This window comes from Cucurbita moschata, unplaced genomic scaffold (assembly GCF_002738365.1).
Source record: "Cucurbita moschata cultivar Rifu unplaced genomic scaffold, Cmos_1.0 Cmo_Scf00018, whole genome shotgun sequence".
Lineage (NCBI taxonomy): Eukaryota > Viridiplantae > Streptophyta > Magnoliopsida > Cucurbitales > Cucurbitaceae > Cucurbita > Cucurbita moschata.
The window spans coordinates 4,235,307-4,258,159 of NW_019268534.1; the positions used below are offsets into that span (position 1 = coordinate 4,235,307).

At 33.8% G+C, this 22,853-nt stretch overlaps 3 protein-coding genes across 7 annotated transcripts; 1 reads left to right on the plus strand and 2 right to left on the minus strand.

Moving 5' to 3' along the window:
- Positions 1-2,502: 2,502 nt before the first annotated feature.
- LOC111456273 (protein MANNAN SYNTHESIS-RELATED 2) lies at positions 2,503-5,645 on the plus strand. 2 transcript variants are annotated; one of them, XM_023098095.1, is made up of 6 exons: positions 2,503-2,851; positions 3,282-3,411; positions 3,521-3,594; positions 4,058-4,143; positions 4,330-4,903; positions 5,093-5,645. In XM_023098095.1, exons 1-6 carry the CDS (start codon positions 2,750-2,752, stop codon positions 5,369-5,371), a joined length of 1,245 nt encoding a protein of 414 aa, XP_022953863.1. In that variant the 5' UTR covers positions 2,503-2,749; the 3' UTR covers positions 5,372-5,645. The 2 variants fall into 2 exon arrangements, with proteins under 2 accessions (XP_022953863.1, XP_022953865.1); XM_023098097.1 differs by having other exon boundaries at positions 3,524-3,594.
- A 3,389-nt stretch (positions 5,646-9,034) lies between these two features.
- LOC111455927 (metal tolerance protein C4-like) lies at positions 9,035-13,210 on the minus strand. Of its 4 annotated transcripts, none has more exons than XM_023097580.1 (8): positions 13,156-13,210; positions 12,468-13,040; positions 12,308-12,363; positions 11,801-11,915; positions 11,219-11,338; positions 9,359-9,449; positions 9,218-9,278; positions 9,035-9,138 (listed from the first exon to the last, which is right to left on the minus strand). In XM_023097580.1, exons 2-6 carry the CDS (start codon positions 12,510-12,512, stop codon positions 9,414-9,416), a joined length of 372 nt encoding a protein of 123 aa, XP_022953348.1. In that variant the 5' UTR covers positions 12,513-13,040; positions 13,156-13,210; the 3' UTR covers positions 9,035-9,138; positions 9,218-9,278; positions 9,359-9,413. The 4 variants fall into 4 exon arrangements, 2 of the variants coding, with proteins under 2 accessions (XP_022953348.1, XP_022953349.1); XM_023097581.1 differs by adding an exon at positions 10,149-10,589 and having other exon boundaries at positions 9,218-9,449; XR_002712652.1 differs by lacking the exons at positions 11,801-11,915; positions 12,308-12,363; positions 12,468-13,040; positions 13,156-13,210 and adding an exon at positions 10,149-10,589 and having other exon boundaries at positions 9,382-9,449; positions 11,219-11,369.
- Positions 13,211-15,532: 2,322 nt separating this feature from the next.
- Positions 15,533-22,273, minus strand: LOC111456571 (mannosyl-oligosaccharide 1,2-alpha-mannosidase MNS1). Its single transcript, XM_023098495.1, has 14 exons — positions 21,807-22,273; positions 20,549-20,596; positions 20,259-20,429; positions 19,162-19,274; positions 18,684-18,749; positions 18,348-18,519; positions 17,492-17,581; positions 17,275-17,399; positions 17,101-17,166; positions 16,752-16,860; positions 16,565-16,663; positions 16,402-16,482; positions 16,141-16,311; positions 15,533-16,045 (listed from the first exon to the last, which is right to left on the minus strand). The coding sequence occupies exons 1-14, from the start codon at positions 21,957-21,959 to the stop codon at positions 15,803-15,805; spliced, it is 1,707 nt and encodes a 568-aa protein (XP_022954263.1). The 5' UTR covers positions 21,960-22,273; the 3' UTR covers positions 15,533-15,802.
- Positions 22,274-22,853: the final 580 nt, after the last annotated feature.

Here is a 22,853-nt window from a genome sequence, read left to right on the forward strand (position 1 = left end):
TCTAAGGCGGATTAGTCCACTAATTCGAAGTGCACGCAACCCTAGGAACCGTTAAACAGATTGTCTAGATTTTATTATATTTTTTCTCTATTTTTTTTTCTGAAGAATAATTTGAATGCCGATTTATAATCAAATTATTTGAATTTTTAGTTCAATTATAAAAACAAGATTGATTTTTAAAAATAATTGTTTTAGTTTTTAAAAGATAGATAATAAAATAAAAGCCAAAATAATATTTATAAGCATAATTTTAAAAAAGAGAAACCAAATAATTAATAAATGTATCTTAAGCTTTATATTTTTATTCCCAATGGTTTAAAAATATTATTTAAAATTTTAAAAATTTATTTAAATTTTTGTCAGATTTAAAATGACTTCAAAACATAGTCTATAATAATTGAAAACTGAATTTAATATTTAATTTTATACTTCCAAACGTGATTTTCAACACTATAGTTGTTTTTCAATTATTAAATGCATTTAAAGTAATTTAATATAAAATTCACTAATATTATTTATGAATTAATCCATTTTTAATATAAAATTTATGATGGATATTTAAAAAATTGTTAGCAATCATTTGGATTAGAATATGAATTAAGTACCATTATTAATTTATATTTATCTCTTATTAAAATTAGAAAAAAAAAAACATGTCATTCTAACTTTAAAACTATCTTCCATTCAAACAATTGGAGGAACAGGACAACAATTGTGCCGCACTTGTTCTGACTCGACGAACAAGTCAATCGTGAGAAATTTAGATTTCGCAGACAACGTAGGCATATGCTCGAGTATCGAGTCATATTTGAGAAAAGTACTTTAAAAAATGTGAGCAAGAAAATACGTTGAAAATAGTTTAAGAGAAAGAAATATTATAAGCTAAAAGCGAGCATGCAACAACGACGGTTTTAATAGCATATAACTCGGGTAGGAAAAAGTAACAATTCAGCACTGAAAACATTGACTTTCTAAACTCCGACTTCAGAACTCAATGTCCCAAACAACAATTTATTAACTCCCATCAAACTTATTATAATCCAACTCAACCCTCCGAACATACTTTTAAAGACCTCAAGCGAGATACGAGATTTAAAACTATGTGTTTTAAGATTAAAGATAATTATATATATATATATATATATATATATGATTGTAATTAAAATAATAAAAATAATTAAGAGTTGGTAGGCGACTGAGTTGGACATGAGGATAAGACAAAAAATGAGTGTCAGAAATCTTAACCTTAGTAAAGGGTTTGAAGTCTAACCCATGGTTTCAGGTCGATCAACCTTTACTTTATTTTATTTTATTTTATTTTTTGCTTTTTTCTTCTTTTCCAAATTACTTTATTATTAATCTTGCCAACCTACCTTATTTATTTATCTTAACCAATCAATGCCCTCCACCTGGCAGTAGGTTTATTATATTCCTCTTTACGTTTCTTCTCTCCACTGTAACCGCAGCCAAAGGAGATTTTTGGTTACTATCCAAAAATTGAAAAATATAATATTACTTCTAATAATTAAAAATTAATGTTTTCTGCTTTTAACTAATTTAATTTCCATTTTAAAAAAATTTATATTAAATAAATTTTAAAAATTAAAAATTTCACAAAATGAAATTATAATATTTAATTATATATTTAAAAGTTTAAGGATATATTAAACCGGTTAGAAATAAAAAAAATAAAAAAAATTTGAATAATTATTTTCTCGTTTGTATATTATATATAATTAAAACGTATTTGTGCAAATATAAATAACTTTTAAAATATATAATTTTGTGATGTCGTATCTAAATGTTTTTTAAAATTATTTAATTATTTTTTAACTTCGATCTTTAGTTATAATGAGTGAATAATGTCTTGTTCAGATAAAATTATTCTCCATTTTTAAAAATAAAATTGTCAATATTTAAATAAATCTAAGATTTATTATTATTATTTTTTTATTAATTTGACTGATATAATATATAGTATGCATCTACAAACTCGGATAAAATACATAAAACTTATGACCTTATTATAGTCTTATAATCTTATTAGTATAATCTTTTTTGTCACACCATTATTACTAATTATAATATGTACTAAAATAATTCGAGATTTTATTTTCTATAAATTGCTATGTTAATTATTTTTTTTTATTTTATTAAAATTACAATAATTATTCAATATAAAATAATTTTTTTTATATATTTTTAAAATATTAATAATAAATTAAAATTACAAACGTCTGGATTAAATTGCTATACAAAAATTTAATTTAATGTCCTGAAAAAAGAAATAAAAAAAGGAAATTAATTGAGTAGAACCTATAGTTTATAATTTAATTAAATAATTTCAATAATTCAAATAATTAAGAAAAAATAATAATAATAAAGTGAAAGATACTCCAACAACATAAATAAATAAATAAATAAATAAATAAAAACCAATGGATTTTTTTTTAATATTTATTTATTTATTTTAAGAAAAATGGGAAAGGATATGAAAACGAAGGCTAAGGAGAAGCAATGAATTCGGGAAGGGAGTGTCGGTGCTGTGTGTTATAAAGAAGAAGAAACACAGAGAGAGAGGTTGAAGAACTGTCGTAGTTCTCTGTGATTCAGCGGCGGAAATTTCTTGAATCTTCGGCTTTGGCTTCCCCAAGTAATCAAGGAGCTTCCAATTCCATCCGCCACTGATTCCTCTGCTTAATCTTCACAGACTCTGGGAGAGAGAGAAGAGCAGGATCTCTGAACGGCAATGGGGGTGGATCTGAGACAAGTTTTGGCCGGCATACTCACCCTCACTATGTTCGTGATGCTTGGCCACATGATCAAGCGAGACCACTTTGATTCCGTCCAAGTACATGCTCTGAACCTCCATTTCCTTTTCGATCTGCTATTTCCTCCATTTTCTCTTATAGAGATCTTATGCTGTGCAATCCGTGTCTTCTCTGTTTTCTTTAGTTTGCGTAGTCTGATTTATTTTCATGGTTTCTTACTTCTACTTTACTTTTTTTATCGTCATTCTTGCTCAATTTTGTGGAATTTAGTTCTGTATGAGTATAGCTTGACTAGTAGTAGCAAGAAGCATACTGTCTGTGCTTCTCCGAGACAGAGTATAACTTACGGAATTTACAAGCTATGATCGTTCAGTTTCTCTAATTTACCTGTAGAATCAAGCACTTTTTTTCCTTGGAATATTTGATTGTGTGATTTTTTGCTTCTTACAAATCAAGTTTAAGAAATCGGAATCCTAGTTCATTGCATTCAATCTTGCTTTTGTTTTGAAGGAAAAATTTCCAGGGCCAACGAAGGATGTTGCCAAAGTAACACCAGTGCGCAGCCTCAACAAAAAAGGTGCCATTCCGTGGAAAAATGATGTTCAAGAGCTAAAACAATGTTGGAGCAAACCCGAATCTGGTTAGTATTCGAAAATGAGCGGAAGTTAACTAATACGTTCATTTACAATTGATCTGCTTTTGTATTTCTTATCCTTTCTATTCACTTATTACTCATTTTGGATTGAAAGCAGACGAGGGGAGGCAATCAAAGGGGTATGTCACTTTTTCATTGACCGACGGTCCTGAATACCATGTCTCACAGGTACCCAAGTAAAGTATTTGATTCTTCTGGTTTTTGTCTAGCTTGTTCATCATTTTTCCATATAAACAATTAACTCGATAGAGCACCGCGCATTATGACTGAGGTTCATGTTTTCTATTGGCTAATTAACCGTCATTTATAGGAAGTAATTGTTGAGGATTGTTGGGAGGGAATCCCACATTGGCTAATTTAGGAAATGATCATGAATTTATAAATAAGGAATACATCTCCATTGGTATGAGGCCTTTTGGGGAAGCCTAAAGCAAAGCCCCATTTGTGGCATTGTGGAGAGTCGTGATTCGTAACCGTAATGCAAGCATAATACTCGGGTTTCTTGCTCTAAAACTCCCCATTTGTGGCATTATTATTTGGGTTCTTCTCAGATCGTGTCACTTGTTGTCATCTAGCATTGTCTTCCCTTCATTTTACCACATTTCTTATTGATGCTTATTGCCTATTTCAGATTGCTGATGCTGTGGTCGTGGCTAGATATCTAGGTGCGACTCTTGTTGTCCCTGATATTAGAGGGAAAGAACTGGGAGATAAGTGGTAAGTTCTAACAAGTGCTGTGGCTGGAACAAGATCCTCCTTCTAAAGAATCTTCATCTCTACTTTTATTGCCTCGGAATTTCCTATTGCTTCACTCCATGTTCATAGATATGTGCTGCTGTACTCTGTCTATTACTTCTGGGGAAACTATTCTGGTCGAAACCTGACATAATTGATATCTTCCAGGAGCTTTGGGGACATTTATGATGTCAAGAAGTTTATTGAAAGCCTCGATGGAGTTGTCAAAGTTGTAAAAACGCTGCCATCTGAAATATCTCCAAGAAAGCTCTCGGTTATCAAAGTGCCGAATCGGGTTACAGAAGATTACATTTTGGAACACGTTGAGAAGGTTTTTAAAAAAAGTGGCAGCATAAGACTCGCAACTTACTTCCCTTCCGTAAATATGAAAAAGTCGACCACATCAAGTGATGGTGATTCAGTGCCATGTTTGGCCATGTTTGGAACATTGGAGTTGCAGCCAGAAATAAATGAGGTGATTGAATCCATGGTTGAGAGGCTAAAAACTTTGAGTCGGAAGTCTAACGGTCAGTTCATAGCCGTGGACTTGAGGATCGAAATGTTGGGGGAAAATGGATGCCAAGAGGCATCTGGAAGTAAAAGTTGTTACACTGCACAAGAAATAGCTTTGTTTTTGAGGAAGATTGGTTTCAACAAGGATGCTACCATATACTTGACTCAACCGAGATGGGAAAACAGTCTTGATGATCTCAAAGATTTGTTTCCAAAAACTTACACAAAGGTGAGTCTGGAGGCATTTATCGTGCCCCGATACGTACTTCAATTTCGTGAGGATATATTCTGATGTTTTCTTAAATTTTGTTTGAATAGAATTCGCAACTCGGACTGAACTACAAATTCTTTCTCTTTATGAGAGTGAAGCAGTTCATCCATTACTGATTCTGGGAGTTTCTCCTAACTTTTGTTGCAGGAAAGCATAATGCCAGCGGACAAGAAGGCAAAGTTTTTGAATGCAGAGAGTTCTGAATATGAGAAAGTAATCGACTTCTACGTATGTAGCCAAAGCGATATCTTCGTACCAGCGATCTCTGGGCTCTTCTACTCGAATGTTGCAGGCAAGAGGATTGGTTTGGGGAAGAATCAAATACTTGTTCCAGCCACCATTAGAGAATCCACAGCTTCTGCTTCCAACTTCATCTCCTCTTACATCACAAAGAAGAATCACTTGGCATATTCATGCTTTTGTTAGGCTCATTGTAAAGGCAAGTGAAGGCAAGTGAAGACACGACTGTATCGATCTCTGATTTGCGTGCTTCGAGCTTTCATGGCCGAGCAGATTACAGGCCAATTGTATTGCATTGCATTAGTTTTCATTTTGTTCTTAATGATTCCTAAACAGGAGTATTTGTGAAAGATAATTTTGTAAGACATGCAGCAGAACGGTTAAGATGTCAATTATTGTTTGATAAAGGCTTCCATTTACAGTAATGAGATTGAGAGAAAGTATTACATTTTGTGTTCAAGTCCAGGGATTCTTCCTTTTATCATCTCTTCAGGAAGAAAAAAAATATATTATTAAATTTTTGGATTCTAGATTTAGAATAATTTCTAAGCAATATACTAATAAAATAAAATAAAAGAAAACGAGATGTTTTTTTTCTTTAAAAATGACTAATAATTGGATCGAGAGAGAAACTTTTTGAATGTATTATTTTCCTGAAATGATGTTTATAATTTATCGAAAAATCTTAAGCCGTGCCTATATATATATATATATAGGCTTATTCTCTAAACCGCACGGGCCAAGCCTTTATGTTGTTTAAGTAGATTGGGTGATAGGCTGGATAAGCAACATACATGATCAAATTTAAAATAAGCGTTTTGAAATATGACCGAGCAACCAAATAGAATTTCTCATATAACTATCATTTTTCGAACATTATATTTGTAGCCCTTTTGTACAATTTAAAGGGTTAACAAGAGAAATGACTAAATAGAAATGGTCGACTAAATAAATATTAATTAAGAATTATCAATCGACTAAAATACTCCTGACAACTCGTGAATACAAAGTAATTAAAATGTAACATCTCGAACCCCAGAAAATACATTTTTGTTCTTAACATCCCGAAATATAGATATGGTCCATAAAAATTAATCGCAACTCGTTGAACTTGTCAAGTTGTCAAATTAGATGTTAGGTATTTTACCATTTAATATCTAAATAATTTCTTACAAAATATTAAATATAAAAAAATAAATGTATATTAAATTAATATCTTATAGTCGTGTTCTCATACAAGTCATAAAATTTTAAACATATTCCATACTTTTCTACATGATTTGTCGGCAAGAAAGTGATTGCATGCTCGAAAGGCTCTACGTGCATAAAAATGATATCATAGGATCAATGTATATAAAAGTGGTACACGTGCCTCATCCATTTACTAGTTCTATTCGTAAGATTATTACTTGATTGTGAATGTCAAGACATATTGAAATATATTTTAATAATTAAAAAATTTTCCTTTATTCTCAGAATTTGGATAATATTATATTTGGTATATTTTATCTTGTTGTCACTATTTTATTCAGAATTTGGTTAATATTATATTTGGTATATTTTATCTTGTTTTCAAGATTTTGTTAGTAGTGTATATTTTTTTAAAAAAATGTAGCCAATAGTTTGTACTCAATGTTGTGAACATTAATGATGATCGAACTTTCAATCTCACTTTTGTTTCTCATTCTTAACATGATATCAGAGCACGATCTTAGTGTTCTTAAATTGGTGGAATCAACCAAATCCAGTTTCAAAACTTCGAGTGTTTATTTAACGCATCCTTATTATATTTTTATTATATTAATCACTTTGATACATGGAAGGCGGTAAATTCAATGTGTCCAGATCATCTAGGTTTTGCATCTTAATGTAAATTCAATTATTACTTAATCCGTTATAATTTTTTTCCCCTTATTTTCAGATATATTTTATCTTACTTTGAAGTTTTCTTTAAGATTTTCCCTTATTTTCAGATATATTTTACCTTACTTTCAAGTTTTCTTTAAGATTTGGTGAGTATAATTTTTGGTGTTATATTTAGTTGGTAGTTTGTATCCTATTAAAAAATCAGACTTTCAATCCCACTTACGTTAATGAATGAAATTTTTGCTTCCTTTGTTCACACAGTTCATTGTAATCCTTTTCTCATTGGCAAAATGGGAATTGAATCTCTCAAAATGAGAATGAAATGTCCACCTTTTAAGGCAATGAACTAAACTTACAAAATATGAAGCTAATGAAATGACTAGATGTCAAGGTATTGAAAAGGAGAACACAAACATTAGAATGGCCAAACATTTCAAATTTGCAAACTAAAAAAAATAAAAGCGTAGACCAAGAATAGAGGAGAAAGAAAGTAAACAATAAACACAAGTGTAAATAAATTAAGAACAGAAGAAAACAAACCAAACTGAAAAAAAGAAAAAGAAAATTGTTCAATTACTTGTAACAACTTCACACACAACCTTCTCTCATTGTGTACCAAGTAAAGAAAAAGAAAAAGAAAAAGAAAAAGAAAAAATAGGAGTAAAAAAGAAAGGAGGGATATATGTGGGGGAGAATAAGAAGAGACTAGGGTTTGTTGGAGGAATAAAAGAGGCGTGAGGAGCAGAGAGCGCAATAGAGTTGGGTTTTGTTTTTGTGGTAAAGGAGGAAGAAGAAGCAGAAGGAGCAGCGGACATCCATGTCCCAAGCTATTACAGGGCCGCCGCAATATGGGCACGCCTCTTTAATCCCTTTCTTTCCCACCACCACCTCTTTTATGTCCAATATTGGGGCGAACGCCATATTAATACACTAATTCTGATAACCCTGAACGCTTCTTCCTTCTCTTTCCCTCTTACCTCAGTTCCTTTATACCCCCAATTTCTTATAACCACCGATCTTCCGCCCAGCTTCCCCCAACCCATCCTGGAAGTTTCTTAATATAAATTATGCAGCCTTCCTCGAACCCCCCGTCTGTATCTTTCCTCGAAGTAGACCCCCACCGCCTCCTTGCGTGTGCATTTATTTAAGGCCATTACATACTATAAATATATAAAATAATTTATGCTAAGTTAGATTGAATAGGGGATACTACTGAATTCTTATTATATCAAGGGTCAACAATTCTAATGGCTTGGAAAGCAATTGGGGAAATGACAAAGAAACAAATTAGGAAAACAATTGTGGACCCTTTGAATTAGGAATACAAGTTTGAATGGGCTGGTGATTCCGACCGAGGTTGGGAATGAGAGTACTGAGACCATATGACAAGCAATGGTTTTGAACAAGGCCTTTACCATAATTATATTTTTTAATTATATTTTTAGCAGAGGCTACACAATTTATCCTCCTAAAATATCCTGATATTTTTATTTCTAAAATACCTAATTTTTTTTTGGATGATAACTTAGTAGGGTGGAGAGATATTTTTAGCAGAGGCTACACAATTTATCCCTAAGAGACCTAAATTATTTTCCTAAAATATCTTGATAACTTTATTTCTAAAATATCTAAATTATTTTTCTAAAATAAGCCATCACTCTCTGGATCTCTATCAAAGGCCATGAACATAATAATTCTAATATGGAAAAAAGAGAGGAAACTTCCCTGTGATTCATGGGGATGACCCAGTACGACTATGAGCCTCGATATCCACATGCCTTGTACCAGGAACGAGCTCCTGGATCTCTTTCTCCAGCCTATTTATCGCAATATCTCACGCTCAAAGGTGTGAATAAATATTATCTGTTGCCATATCTCACGCTCAAAGATGTGAATAAATATGAAACTTTGAATAAATATGAAACTGTTATTACTCAAAAAAGGTGATACAGGAACAATTGAAATACTGTGGCTTGTGTTCAACTCCTACACAAAATAACCATTCCTACAAAACCTCGGCTGAAATAATTATTCATAGGGATGAGTTCCATCTTAAAATGTTCCTAAACCAGTAACCACTTCTTCACCTGCAACAAGAGTTTGTGAACTAAACAAGTCAAGATCTCAATTTTGTTAAATATTGAATGATGCTCATTTCATGCATACCATAGTTCGCCATCGTTTCCAGCAAATCTGAATTGTCTCGGTTCTTTGCAGCTTGACGAAACTGTAGGACATGGGTGTAGTTCAGACGTCGACTTTGCTTAAAAGATCAAATCAAGCAAAAACAAACACTAGGGAGCATACTGGAGATAAAAAGTGTCATCAACCTCTCTAGCCCACTCTTCACGTCCAGTCCTATTTAGATAATTTTGCACCACTGTGACTCCATTGAAATCTGCTTCATATAGCCAGCTAAAATCATAATTTATCGAAGATAAATAATGTCATAAACTGCCTGAAATATAGAATCGTTGAAGACAAAGCCGACACAGAAGGGTTTCAGCATGTTGAAAAGTATAGGGTAGACGATTGTGCTTTAGATAAAATCAATCTATTCATCCTCACAAGTAATGTTAGGAAACACAAATCTCTCCACAATGGTACGATATTGTCCTGGTTTTGTTTTGGGCTTTTCTAAGAAGTCTCGTACCAATGGAGATGTATCCCTTACTTATAAACCCATGATCATTCCCTAAATTAGGCGGCTCCCTCCCAACAATCCTCAACCGTATAAGGGTCAATTAGAATACAACAAACCAGGCTCTCTCATTTGCAACCAATTATTGTCTGTAAACTCTGGCCTTTGAACAACAGAAGTGATAACACAACGATATGATGTGGCAGCAATAGAAGGGGAAACAATTTACAGCTGATGTAGGATGTCAAGAACCACGACCCACATAGGCATAAAATAGACAAAAACAAGGCAATTCATAGGCATAACATATTTGATGAAAGTCCCCGATACTTGATTCATCTTTTAAGTTGACTAAAATTTTTATGAAGAAACTAAGCATTAAAGAATCTATGCAACATGGATCGGGTATTGAAGAAAAAATTGGAGGGAAAAATATATATGTAAAAAAAATTCCACCTATTTCTGCCTTGAATCTATAAAATCCTGGTCCAATCACTTGCAATCATATAAAGTATCAACAACCTAGACAAGAAGACTTCAAAATTTGAACTCATGAAGTATCATACTAAGGCAAAGATAGAAGAGAAATTTATCAAGCATAATTATACGGGATCATTCTTCAAGAATTGGAGAGTTTTCTGCATATCATTTTCATCCATTGCTCTACCGATCAAAGCATGCCGATTACGTTGGATGAGGAATATGTCCACATGCAAAATAAATTAAAAAACCCCAAGACTATTATATTGCTTATTATTCATGTAACTTATAGCTCAACCCTTTTCTAATCTACCGTATACTGCATCATCTTTGCCACTCCATTAGTGGCCTGGCTTTGTTCTAGAAGCTGTTTCTTCTGCCGCACTTCACTATCACTGATTCGTATTACAGAACATGCTGTAAAGAGTTCGGTTATCGCTATTCTTGTGATTCCAAAAGTTAGCTGGTAGGCATTCAAAGCAAACTAGCTAGGATTGACTCCTTGTGAGAGGTTAGTTTTCTGTATTGTATTTATATTCATTATTTTCAGTGAAAGCATTATTTTCACAGGATCAATCATATGTCCGCCCTGGAATAGAATTTTTTGACAGAAACCTTCAATATTCTTAGAATGATTATATAGATTATATAGCACAATTATGTGAGAGTATGCAGGTGTAGACATCCATAGGAGGAGCTGGTATGTACGAAAGTATTGAATTTACTTAATCAACTAAAATAAGTCCATGTCATGCATGTTTCAAATTTTTAGTGGCTAAAATTTGAGGCTTATATATTTATTTAAAAAAATTAAGCTAGTCTATAAGTTTGGCGTACTCACACAAACAAGACTAAGGAACACACCAAAACAGAAGCCAACTAGTAAGCCGTCTTTCCAAATAAATTTAATTGATAACATCTGACAATCAAGGAGCACTTTGCAATCTAATGCAGGATGAATATAAATAATAACTATGAAATGCCACTTTCAATAAACAAATGAGAAAGAAAAATTATTCGCTCACAGTTGCAGACAAGAGACATACCATTCTAAGGAAGTTACCAACTATAATGGAACCAACGGGATCATAAATTGCACTCCCTGTGGTATTCACTGCAACAAGAGATGCAGCAGCAACAATAAGACCAATGACTGCAACACCATCCTGAACATTACAGAAAACTGGATCAACAAAATCTCTAACATCGTTTTCTTTATAAGAAACCAAGCTTCCATTGAGAAAAATGAAAGAATGTACAAGGGCATACAAAAAATAACAACCCAACAAAAAGGGGAACCCACAAAACTACAGTAAAGAGAAGTCCACAAAGACCACTAACTTTTTTATAAAAAGAAAATCTTAAACCACCAAAAACGAAAAGGTCAGAAAACAGGAGTGCCTAAATGACGGAAAGAGAATATTAATTGTGGGAATGCATGCTTGCTCTTGTCCAACAAGCTTAGATACTTCTGACATATCGTGCTTCATTAATTATAGTCTTAAGAACTTTTAATTATAGTCCAGAGTTTCCACGAACAAAGAAAGAGCTATGCATCAAACAGGAAAAGAGAAAAATTGAGAACGGTAACATTTGAAACGAGACTCAAATTTCAATTGACCAGTTACCTGTGAAGTCCACAAATTTTGAATTCCATTAACAATGGTAGCATCAGCACCAAGACAAAAGATCCCAACAGCAGATATCAATGACCAAACAAACCTCTCCTTAGAATATCCATAACTGTTCAACAACGAAGATATCTCAGACTTCTCAATTAATTCGTGGTCATATGAAAACACAAAACATTAACAGCCGCAAAAATATAAATTCGCCAAGTTGCATTTGAAAATATAATTGTAATCAACCATACTATTCCAACACCACCGCATTAAAACCATCCAATTTGGTTGTTAAGGCAAGCTTGCAAGCCAAAGGCTTAAAAACAGCACCAGCCAAGAATATCTTTGAGAAATAAAATTAAACCCTTACGGTATGAGAGCCAAAATAAGACTCTAACTAGTTTGATTCAAACATTTTTTTTATATAAAGAAGGAAACAATATTGCCATTGAAGTTGAAAATATATACTGCAGACGTGATAAAGCTACGCAGCTGAAGATATTTATAACTCACGGATGAAGGGCATCAGGGGCCCGCCTTGAGCTACTCAGACCATATGCAAGAAGGGCCTACAATGATAAAATTAATTAATTCCTCAGCATTCAGTGATTAACAGCTCAAGTTAAATTTAGGCATGGATAGAGATACTTCGCTAGTTGAATGGTTAAGATACCTGATTTGCAAAATCGGCAACAGAGTGTACAACTTCTGCCAACATGACATGACTTCATGTGGCAAACTAAACCCCAAATTCAAAGAGAAGACAAGGAAATTGCACCGTGAAGCAGTGGTAACCGCTCGTTGACTAGGATAAAAATGTTATGCAGGTCAAATGAACACGATAAGTCAATGAAGAGAAAATAATTTCCACGATGAGCCATGTGAAGAAAACATAAGAATGGTGACGATAAAGTAATCCTGATTCCTGAGTAATTATCAGTTAATTTCCTTTTTCACGTGCCCCCTATAATATCCTACATGTTTAAAAATTAACTGAAAAGATTATATGCATCCTAATCTAACAACTTGAATGGAAATTTCTGCAGTTTTGCTTACTCGTATCAAATTAAGATTTCATGTGTTGAATTTTATGAGTCTTAGCCGCACCCTGATATAGTGTTCGAGTGTTAAAAGTGTGAAATTATTACATTTCCCTGATCAAACCGATCGAACCTTTCGGTGTAGTGACAATTTAGCACTAGTTCAAAACTTAAAAGCTGAAAAGGACGCGATCGAGTCTGCTCACCTTTACAGTAGTTAAAACAAATATACGAAGACAGAAGTGTCCGAATAAGTATGGATTTGATAATTATATTACTACATAATGTTCAAGGGAACTTTGCAAGAAAAAAATCCACTACCTATGATAATCATTGGATTCAATTCTCTGAACGGGATTAGCTCTAGTGAAAAAACCTGCAAATGTAGCAAATCAATTTTGGAAAAAAGATAATTTAATTAATTGAGCACAAGAATGAATTATATCTCCGTTCCGAGCAAAAAGCATAAATAACTTAAAACCAAAAGAAAAATGCGAATTCGAAAAGGAACACACCGCGATGGATAAGAAGACGACGAGCGCGATTAAGAGTCCAAGGAAATCAAGCTCAATAAAACGGAGCGTCTCGAACAACTGGAAGCAGGTGCAAGTCTCTGCGACGGAAAGCGGGCTCCGATAAGAGGACTGCCGCAACTGTCACATTCTGGTTGTCGCTGCAGGTGATGCTGCGGAGTTTTAAAATCAAAAAAGGAAAGCGGCAAGGAAATGCCGAGAAAACGGAGGAAGAAGAACGGTGAGAGTGGTGGAGACCAAAACGTCGCAAGTAGGATCTTCGCATCAAAACACGATTGTGCAAGAGTCGCTTTCGCTTTGTCCAGCTTCTTTATTGTCACAGCAGCAATCTCACGATTCCATTACAGCATTCCGAATCATGTTCTCTGAAAAAACAATGAGAACGTTCAATCGAACATGCAGAGACGACGGTGCGCGCCGGCGGGTGATCTGAAGAACAGGACGAATCAGAAGAGTTCTGTGGCGACATCGGCAGAAATTTACATCAAGAACTGTGCGATACGATGCTGACAGCTCTCTGTAATTTACGGGAGTTGATAAAAAAAAATTCATAATACTAAATCTTTAATATTTGCTTTAAAAATACTTTTAAATTTTTAATGATGTTATAAAATACTAAACTTTAAAAATATATATATATTAATAACTTTCTACTTAAAAAATTCAAAAATACTATATTTTTAAAAATAGCATTAAAATTTAAAAATAGTATTAACCTTCCTAATTTTAAAAAAAAATTAAAAAAGTTATTATTATTAATGTAGGATGAAACTCCTCTATCACTATTTCAATATTTCAGTTATTATTTTTTAAAAAAATTAAAGGTATTTTTAAAAATTTAAAGGTATTTTTAAAGTTTTTAAAAAAATTTAAGAGTACACCGAAACTTAAAAAATTTTAAGATATTTTTAAAATAAAATATCTGTTAAATTAATTGTAAATTTATTTTCCAATTTTTTTAAAAGTTTAAATATATTTTTAAATGTTTTCTTTTTTACTTTTAAAAATTAAAAGTTATTTTTTAGATGAATGTTTTCAGATTTGATTTTTTTAATTGTAAAAAATACCCTTAAATATTATGTTATGTTTTAAAAATAATTTTATTTGAACAAAAAAATATTAATAATGTGAGTCTTGGACCTCTCCATTGAATATTCTTCATATAGATAATACTATAATATTTTATATTGATTTGATATTGACATGTTCATTATATTTGTAAGAAAAATAAATTATTAAAAATTTAATGTTTACCCATCACCCTATTGTATTTTTTTCAATTTCATCGATTTAATCTGGTAGGAATTTTTTACCTCATTCTGTTGTGTTCACCGATTAAATTGAGTTAAAAAATCTTTTGAATCAATCCAAAATTTTAAGTAAGTTGAATCAGTGAATGGAACAACTCAAATATAATTTACTTTTCAATTAGTTGGGTTAGGTTATTTTTTTTAAAAAAAAAATATTGGGTTCTATACGTATAACATTAATAATTAAAATCTCATCGAATAATCATTTGAATGTCTCAATGCATCATTAACATCAATTACAAACATCAAATATTCTTAATCAAAACTCAAATACCAAATATTTAAAAGTCACCATCAATCATTAACATCAATTACAAACATCAAATATTCTTAATCAAAACTTAAATATCAAACATTTAAAAGTCATGGATCGTTAACATCAATTACAAACATTAGATATTTTTAATCAAAACTCAAATATCAAACATTTAAAAGTCACGATGTATCATTAACATAAATTACAAACATCAAATATTCGTAAATCTTTGTAATAATCTTAAAAGTAAGATAGAATTGGGTTGAGTTATAATCCTATTTTCGAATGGGTTAAATTGACCCGACCAAAAAAATGCTAACCCTACTCAAAATTTTTAATTTTTCAAAAATTCAATCCAAACTCAATTTTCATGATTTGAGTGGAAGAATCCGAATTCTCGAAGTAAGATGAACACTCATGTATCAATATAGGTTTGTATAGGACAATCCATTGTAATCCTGTGCGATCAGTTTCACATGACAGCAGATTGTTTCTTGGAACGGGCACCGTTTGATCATTAAAGAGCTCTGGTTTCTACCATATCAACTGCTTGAAAAAAATGGAATCCAAAGAGGAAGAGCTTATAATTTTTTCAAATATGCAAACAAAAAAGAATCTCATATCATTCCTGCTATGGGATGTTGAAGCAACTCAAGCAAATAAAAACAAAATCCTTCATCAACATTTATCTAAGTATTACATCTTTTACAAACAAATTCCGTCTAAGCATCATCATCATATGAGAGCTGCAGCATTATTCCCAGAAGGAACATCTAACAATAACACTATAATATAATATAGGATGGATGCTTCAGGTTTTCGTCTATAAATCAACTCTACCAAGAATTAGAATGCAGTAAAACGCGTGTTCAATCGGACCGACCTTCCTTCCTGCTACGCAACCGAATGTATGGCTTGCGTTTCTCGTCTGATCTTTCAGGATATCCTCCTTCCTCGTTCCGGGGTACAATGCGTAGAGGGTGAGCTTCTGTGTTGAACACCCATTCATCCAAAGGAATGACTGAAGTTGGTGAAAAGAGAAGATACAGATATTTCAGTGTCTCTGCAAGGAAGAAACTTTGCATCATGTTGTCCTTTACACCTGTGTTGACCTGAAAACACCAGCCAAAGGCATGTTGTTCCGAGTTCCATACAGATTAATGACTAAAACAATGCCAGATCTTTTAAGAGTTGCGAGAATGCTCACGTCTTTCAGCCCGACGTAACCCGATTCCACCCGGGAATTCTTTTCGAATGCTTGAAATATGTTCCAACCCCACTCTTTGTATGTCTTGTTGCCAGTCAAACGCCAGAGGTAGAAGATTGATTCTACTGTCTCTGGTCTCATTATATTCCAAGATGTACCAACGCTCATATCCTAACATTCCATATATGAAACAGCATTAAACTACATTACTAAAAAGGAAACTGGTGAGAGATGCTATGTTAGTGGATTGATGATATGAACCTCTCCAGAGTGGAAGAAGTAGTTCTCTCCAGCTAATTTTGTTGGGGTGGTCTGATAGAAATTATAGCACGTCCAAGCAAGCTAGACCATAAAATGAATCAAATGAAGAAATTAATTGAGGAGCAAAGGCGAAGAAGAGGAATTAAAAGGTTGAAGTTCTTACCTCTTCTGCAAGCGTTAAGAACTTCTTAGAATCTTCAGAATCATAACCAGATGATCCCAAAGCTATCATTCCTGGAGCAAAGCATGCAAGTTCATCCATCTGCAAAGTCATGCAAATTGGGGAAAGGTATTCATAATATTTGATCTTCTTATAACATAATCGAGAGAGAAACTAGCCCATATCTTACCTTGTCAGTGAGGGAATCTCCACTCTTCTCACAAATATAAGTGAAAGATGATGGGGTTGACTTCCTAACCAAGCTTGAAAGACCTTCCATTGATTTCTCCCACATTTCCCTAAATTTAAAATATCAACAAACAATTCTGTATATCAAAATATTTGACATATTAAAAGATCAAGAGATATCACACGCGCAAAAAGCACTCATGGGTCATGCATAAAGTCACATATCTCGAACTCTAAAAACCGTACAATCGTTTTCCCCCCAAATTTCTTATCCGCGGTCTTAATTTCTTCAAAAAAAAAAAAAAAAAAAATCAGTTTGTAGTGTGATCATAGATGAAATGGCTTCTTACCGGTAATGTTTTACAGCAGAAGTTTTGTTTCCCTGTATCCACACTTTGAGCAAGTATTCATAAAAGCTGCAATGAATCTTCGAGTTAAAGGATACCAGTGAAAAGTTGATGGTGGTTTGGAAAATACTTGAAATGGAAGGGAAAAGCTTAAGAAAACCTTAAATGATTGAATACCTGTCGCCCATGGCACCAAAAGTTATGGTTGCATGTGATGCTTTTCCTTCGGTTGGATCAATGTATATGGGAAGCAGCCCATCGTCGGGGAAGCTTTTACTGAGCTGTGATATAACATTCTCAACCTGACATGTTGAGCACCAAATATTCAACATTCTAACACTTCCAACAATACCATTGATATACAGCATTACAGCCACAACAATTAGAAATTGACCTTTTGCTGGTACTTTGGATCTCCCGTCCTTTGTGATAGAGAAATGAATTCAAGCTGCTCCGTACCAGCATCTGCAAGGATACTAAAACCCTAAGAAAAAAGAAAATTGTTAGTTAAATAAAAACACGAGTAACAATAATACAGCAGTTGAACTAGAAATGGCATCATAAAACATTATGGATTACAACTACGGAAGCTCATATCTCAAACCACAGCTAAAAAAAAAAGTTATCTAAAACAAGTCTACATCAGGCATGATTGGACTTGACAATGAACAACGTTGTAATAGGCCAAGCCCACAGTTAGTACCCACAGTTAGTAGATATTGTCTGCGTTGGCCCATTACATATCGCCGTCAACTTCGTGGTTTTAAAACGCGTCTACTAAGGAAAGGTTACAACACTCTTATAAGAAATGTTTCGTTCCCCTCTCCAACCGACATGAGATCTCACAATCCACTCCCCCTAGAGGCCCAGCATCCTCGTTGGCACACAGCTAGGTGTTTGGCTCTGATATCATTTGTAGCAGCTCAAGCCCACCGCTAACAGGTATTGTCTGCTTTGGCCCATTACGTATTGTCGTCAGCCTCATGGTTTTAAAACACGTTTATTAGGGAGAGATTCCCCCACCCTTATAAGGAATGTTTCATTTTCCTCTCCAACTGATGTGGGATCTTACAAACGTACATTGGCTAGAAAATACGATGAATAAAGGAAATTCACCGAAGGAGCAAAGAAAACAACTTCGAAGTCACTATCATAGTTAAGGACCGGACATGAATGTGTTCTTCTGACACATTGTATGATCGGAAAACTAGAAAATCTGCAAAAGAAAAAAAAAATTTGACAAAACTTACCCCGGTCCATGAAGGATTATGAGGTCTTCCATTAACCAAATTTATGAAGTTATAAGGGATTCCTGAGGGGGTATCCCATGCTGGAAGCAACCTATCTGCTATATCTCTAGCCTTGTCAAGAAACACTTTGTCACCGGAGAGATCATATGCACTGAGAAGTCCACCTACTACTCTGGTTCCAATCAAAAGAAAGCACTTATGAGCAAACAAAATGTGGCTACAACTCTCTTTGCATTTCTCATTAGGAGAACCAAAAAATGCCATGAGTCCGATGGTCTTCTACCCCGTAACAAAGGCAACTTAAAATCAATGACCCATTAAACCTGATTACGCAACCTTATGGTTGTCTCAAAAACGCTGGCGTCATAATTCTTGTTGAAATCCAAAGACTTCGCAACCCACCTGTAAAGTGAAAGCAATATTTAGAGGCATCAGAATTGTCTCAATATTTTTCTGGACACAACACAAATACGCATAGGCCATTAACCAAAAATATTTCTACTGGGCAATATAGAGTTCTCAGTTGATTCATACCACGCTATAGATCACTAATTAAGTTGAATAGTATTAAATTTGGATCTTGACATGGAGGATTGGCATAATTAGCATAGCCGTAAGTTTATATGGCCATAGAGAAATTAAAACTGCAGATTAAAAAGGGGAAAAAGGGGTTGGGGGAGCATGGAGAAAAATATGCTCAAAGTTTGCAGCAAACAAACGCCAAGAACATTTTGGTGCTCTTTTGGCTCACAGGAAGAACAGAAGATCTAAAATACATTAAGAAACGCGGAAAATAAATATTCAAAACACTCACTCTTTAGCTTTTTGGAATTGCTCATCGAGACCCATGATATACAACGTATCGAGAGAATCTATTAACGTTGCTCCAAGACCACCAAAGCTATTGATACCACCTTTTGTTTGTGGCTGGTCACACCCAAAATTAAGAGAAATCAGGAAACAAAGAGTTACTCATTAACTTGAATGCACAACCATACAAAGTTGAAGAATAAAAATAACATAGAAAGACAAAAGAGCAATCATTCGTCTCAAACAATGACAAAAAAAAAAAAAAAAAAAAAAAAAAAAAAAAAAAAAAAAAGCGATCAGTCTCAAATTCAAACTTTTGGATAGTTTAAGTATGAATAATGACATCCTTGGTGCTACATCTGAACCAAATTACTTCATATTTACTGACCACTATGGGGAGAAATCATAGGAACGGAATACAATGAATTAGCGAGCCATGATCAGTTCATATATCCATTAGAAGTCATAAATTCCAAACTCAGCAATCAGTTTTCACCCCCATCTCGTTATTCATACATTTTCGTATGACGGTAAAAGCACTCCAATTCTCAAACAAATGGAGAACTATATTTTTAAAAATCTATTCAAGCTCTGGCATGAAATATGATAGTATGCTTGTATATAGCTCAAAGAACCACAAGAATCACCAAAAAGAAGAATCATAAGCAGAAACTCCTTGCAATTCTTTGTTTTGATTTTTAGTCATAGTCAAACAACATGTGAAGTTGTGGATTTGAATCTCTGACCTTTTGGACGAGGCTCATGCTATCAATTTTCTGTTTTGATTCCCAAACTAGCCTACTTCATAGATGCATTTATTTACAAGGAAAATGTCGAATGTTGCCAAGGGTCTAAAGATAATCACACACACACACACACACAAATGCCTTAACAAAAGAGGAAGGAATGAGAAAATTGGGATTTTTTATACCTCGTTTCAAAACAAAAGGAAAAAGAGAGAGGGAAAGAGCAGAGGATATTGACAAGGGTTCAAAGACAAGTGCACTCAGAAAGGCCCTAAATTGAGCTTTTTTATAACTCTGTTTCAGGACAAAAGAAAAATTGAAGAGATTCTATTACGCAGAAAAGAGGTCATCATACCTGCAGCTCGTCTTGTCCCCAAGCATACTTCTCATAGGAACTCCAGGCATGAATCATTGCTTCTTTGACTTTCTCTCTTCGCTCGGCATCAATAGGATCATCAACCTCCTTCTTGGCCTCCACATGAACTTTAGCAATAGAATTCTGTGGCTTATCGTTAACTTCTTCTATCTGAACATACAATTTTATATAGGTATATGCAATGATTAAGACCAAAACTATATGAAAAAAGTTGAACTTAAACGGCTTAGCCTGGTATCAAGCAGGTATAAGTACACCAAGTCTCTTACCAGACTTCTCAATCGTACCACCTCAGAATTTAACTTCGCAAGCTCGTCCTACACAGGAGTAATGAATATATCAAATACTAGCAAGAAAAAAGATACTCTCAAACTGAAAGAACTACATTGAACATTGTCCTAACATCAGTGTCCAAGGATACCCCAAACTTCGAGACAGATTCAAGGTTTTGAACATACTATGGCAGCCAGAAACTAGTCATTAGCAGTGATGACAAAAGCAATTTTTGTAAACAAAAGATTATATTCTTAAAAAGGAAATTTGAACTTGAAGCTAATAGATAAAGTTGGATACGATCACATCACATGCTTTCCATATAAGGAGTTTGGCTGTTTAGATCGACCTGGATATCACTTCCAAAATGGATCCGTAGATAAAGAGTGTAGCTAATCAAGATAAGTTTGGTTACCATTTTGCAAACCCACCCACCCACCAGCAGATATTGTCCTCTTTGGACTTTCAATTTCGGGTTTCCCTCAAGGTTTTTAAAACGTGTCTACTATAGAGAGGATCTAGCCTTACTTCGATCAGTATTTCACACCGTCCGGTGACTGGCTCTGATACCATTTGTAACAGCCCAAGCCTACCACTAGCATATATGGTCCTCTCTGGACTTTCCCTTTCTGGGTTCCCCTCCAGATTTTTAAAAGGCGTCTACTATAGAAAGGGTCTAACCCTACTTCAATCAGTGTCTTGCACCGTCGGTTCTAATACCATTTGTAACAACCCAAGCTCACCACTAACAAATATTGTCCGCTTTAGCCCGTTACATATCACCGACAATTCGTTCTTCAATTCTCAGACATGTAATTTAAAACCCATGATTGTTAGTAATATAATGAAATAGTGGGCAAACATGAGGAGTTATCAATTTCGACAACTTGGGTTGGGTGAATCACGACGTGAACTTAACAAGCGCAAACTAACTGCTTTCGCGAGAGAGTTAGAACGAGATGCGGAGATTTATTTGGAATTTTCTCGAAAAATTCTACGCAACGAGCAGCCGTTAACCAGGAAGTGGAGATGAGAATGAGAGGACCCACTAAAACATTGAAGTGTCCAAATTCGGATCCTAAACTGGTAGCATTTTTCTCATACTCTGCGGTCCTAAGGAATCAGGCAACTCATCCTAGACGGCCACTTCACAGAAATTCCTCGCAAATCCCACAAAACTCTAAGCAATCAAACTAAGATTTGAGCAAGTGCTACGATTAGAAAATTAAGCGAAACTCATAAATCAAACAGTACCTCATGTTCTCTGAGCAGAGTCTGGCGGTCCCAAACTACTAAGCTAACACAAACGAATGTAACTAAAAGAAAAGCCAAACGCTTCGGTCTCTTCAGGTAATACGATGGGTTACAAAACCTCCATTTGCTGGATGACGATCTGGTCCTAGCCATGGGATCTCCGAACAGGCTCCGGCGAAACAAATCACCTTTCCAGATTCAAAATCAGCAAATAGTTCCCGACACGAAGTCGAGTGATCTATCACAGAACACGACAGCGAGCAAGAAACAGGGAGAAGAGCATGATTTATGAAGAGAGAGATAGAAAAATGGGCAGCGATTGAAGCGTTCTTGACGATGGAAATGATAGTGGTAGAAAGGATCTGATTTGTCCCAGATTGGTGGAAGGTGCTTTTCTGAGTTTGGAAGAAAACAGGCAAAAATGGAAATGGAAGAGACGGTGAAGATCGAAGAGGAGAGAAAGTGGGAGACGTAGAAAAATGGGGAGAGCTTATGATTTTTCTTAAGTGACCAGTGGGGCACCTCAACCAATAAGACTTTGACACGTAGTGAACGGTGATAATCGTCAGCGTATACTGTTTAGCTTTTAACAAAACCCCGTAATCTACAAGGAAAGAACAATCGCCTCTGAACTGAAATTCGAATAAATTCTAATAAATCCAAATTATTAGAAAAGGAAATAATTAAAATTAAAAATTAGTTACCAACTTAAAGCTGGTGTAAACTAGTTACATTAATACTATAATTTAAATATGGTCTATTTTTTAATTACTTTAAAATAAATTATTTATCTGTATATTAAATTAATAATTAAAATTTTATAAAACTCAAATATAAAACATTCATAAATCACATTAGTATTTATTATAAATATTAAATATTCTTAATTTTTATAATAATATTAAGGCATTCTTTCTTTTATTTTATTTTATTTGTATTATTTCATTATTCCATTATTTATTTATCTATATTTTCTTTCATTTTTTTTAATTATTCTTTTTTTTTAATAAAAGTTTTAATTTTTTGAATTATTTATGTTTATTATTA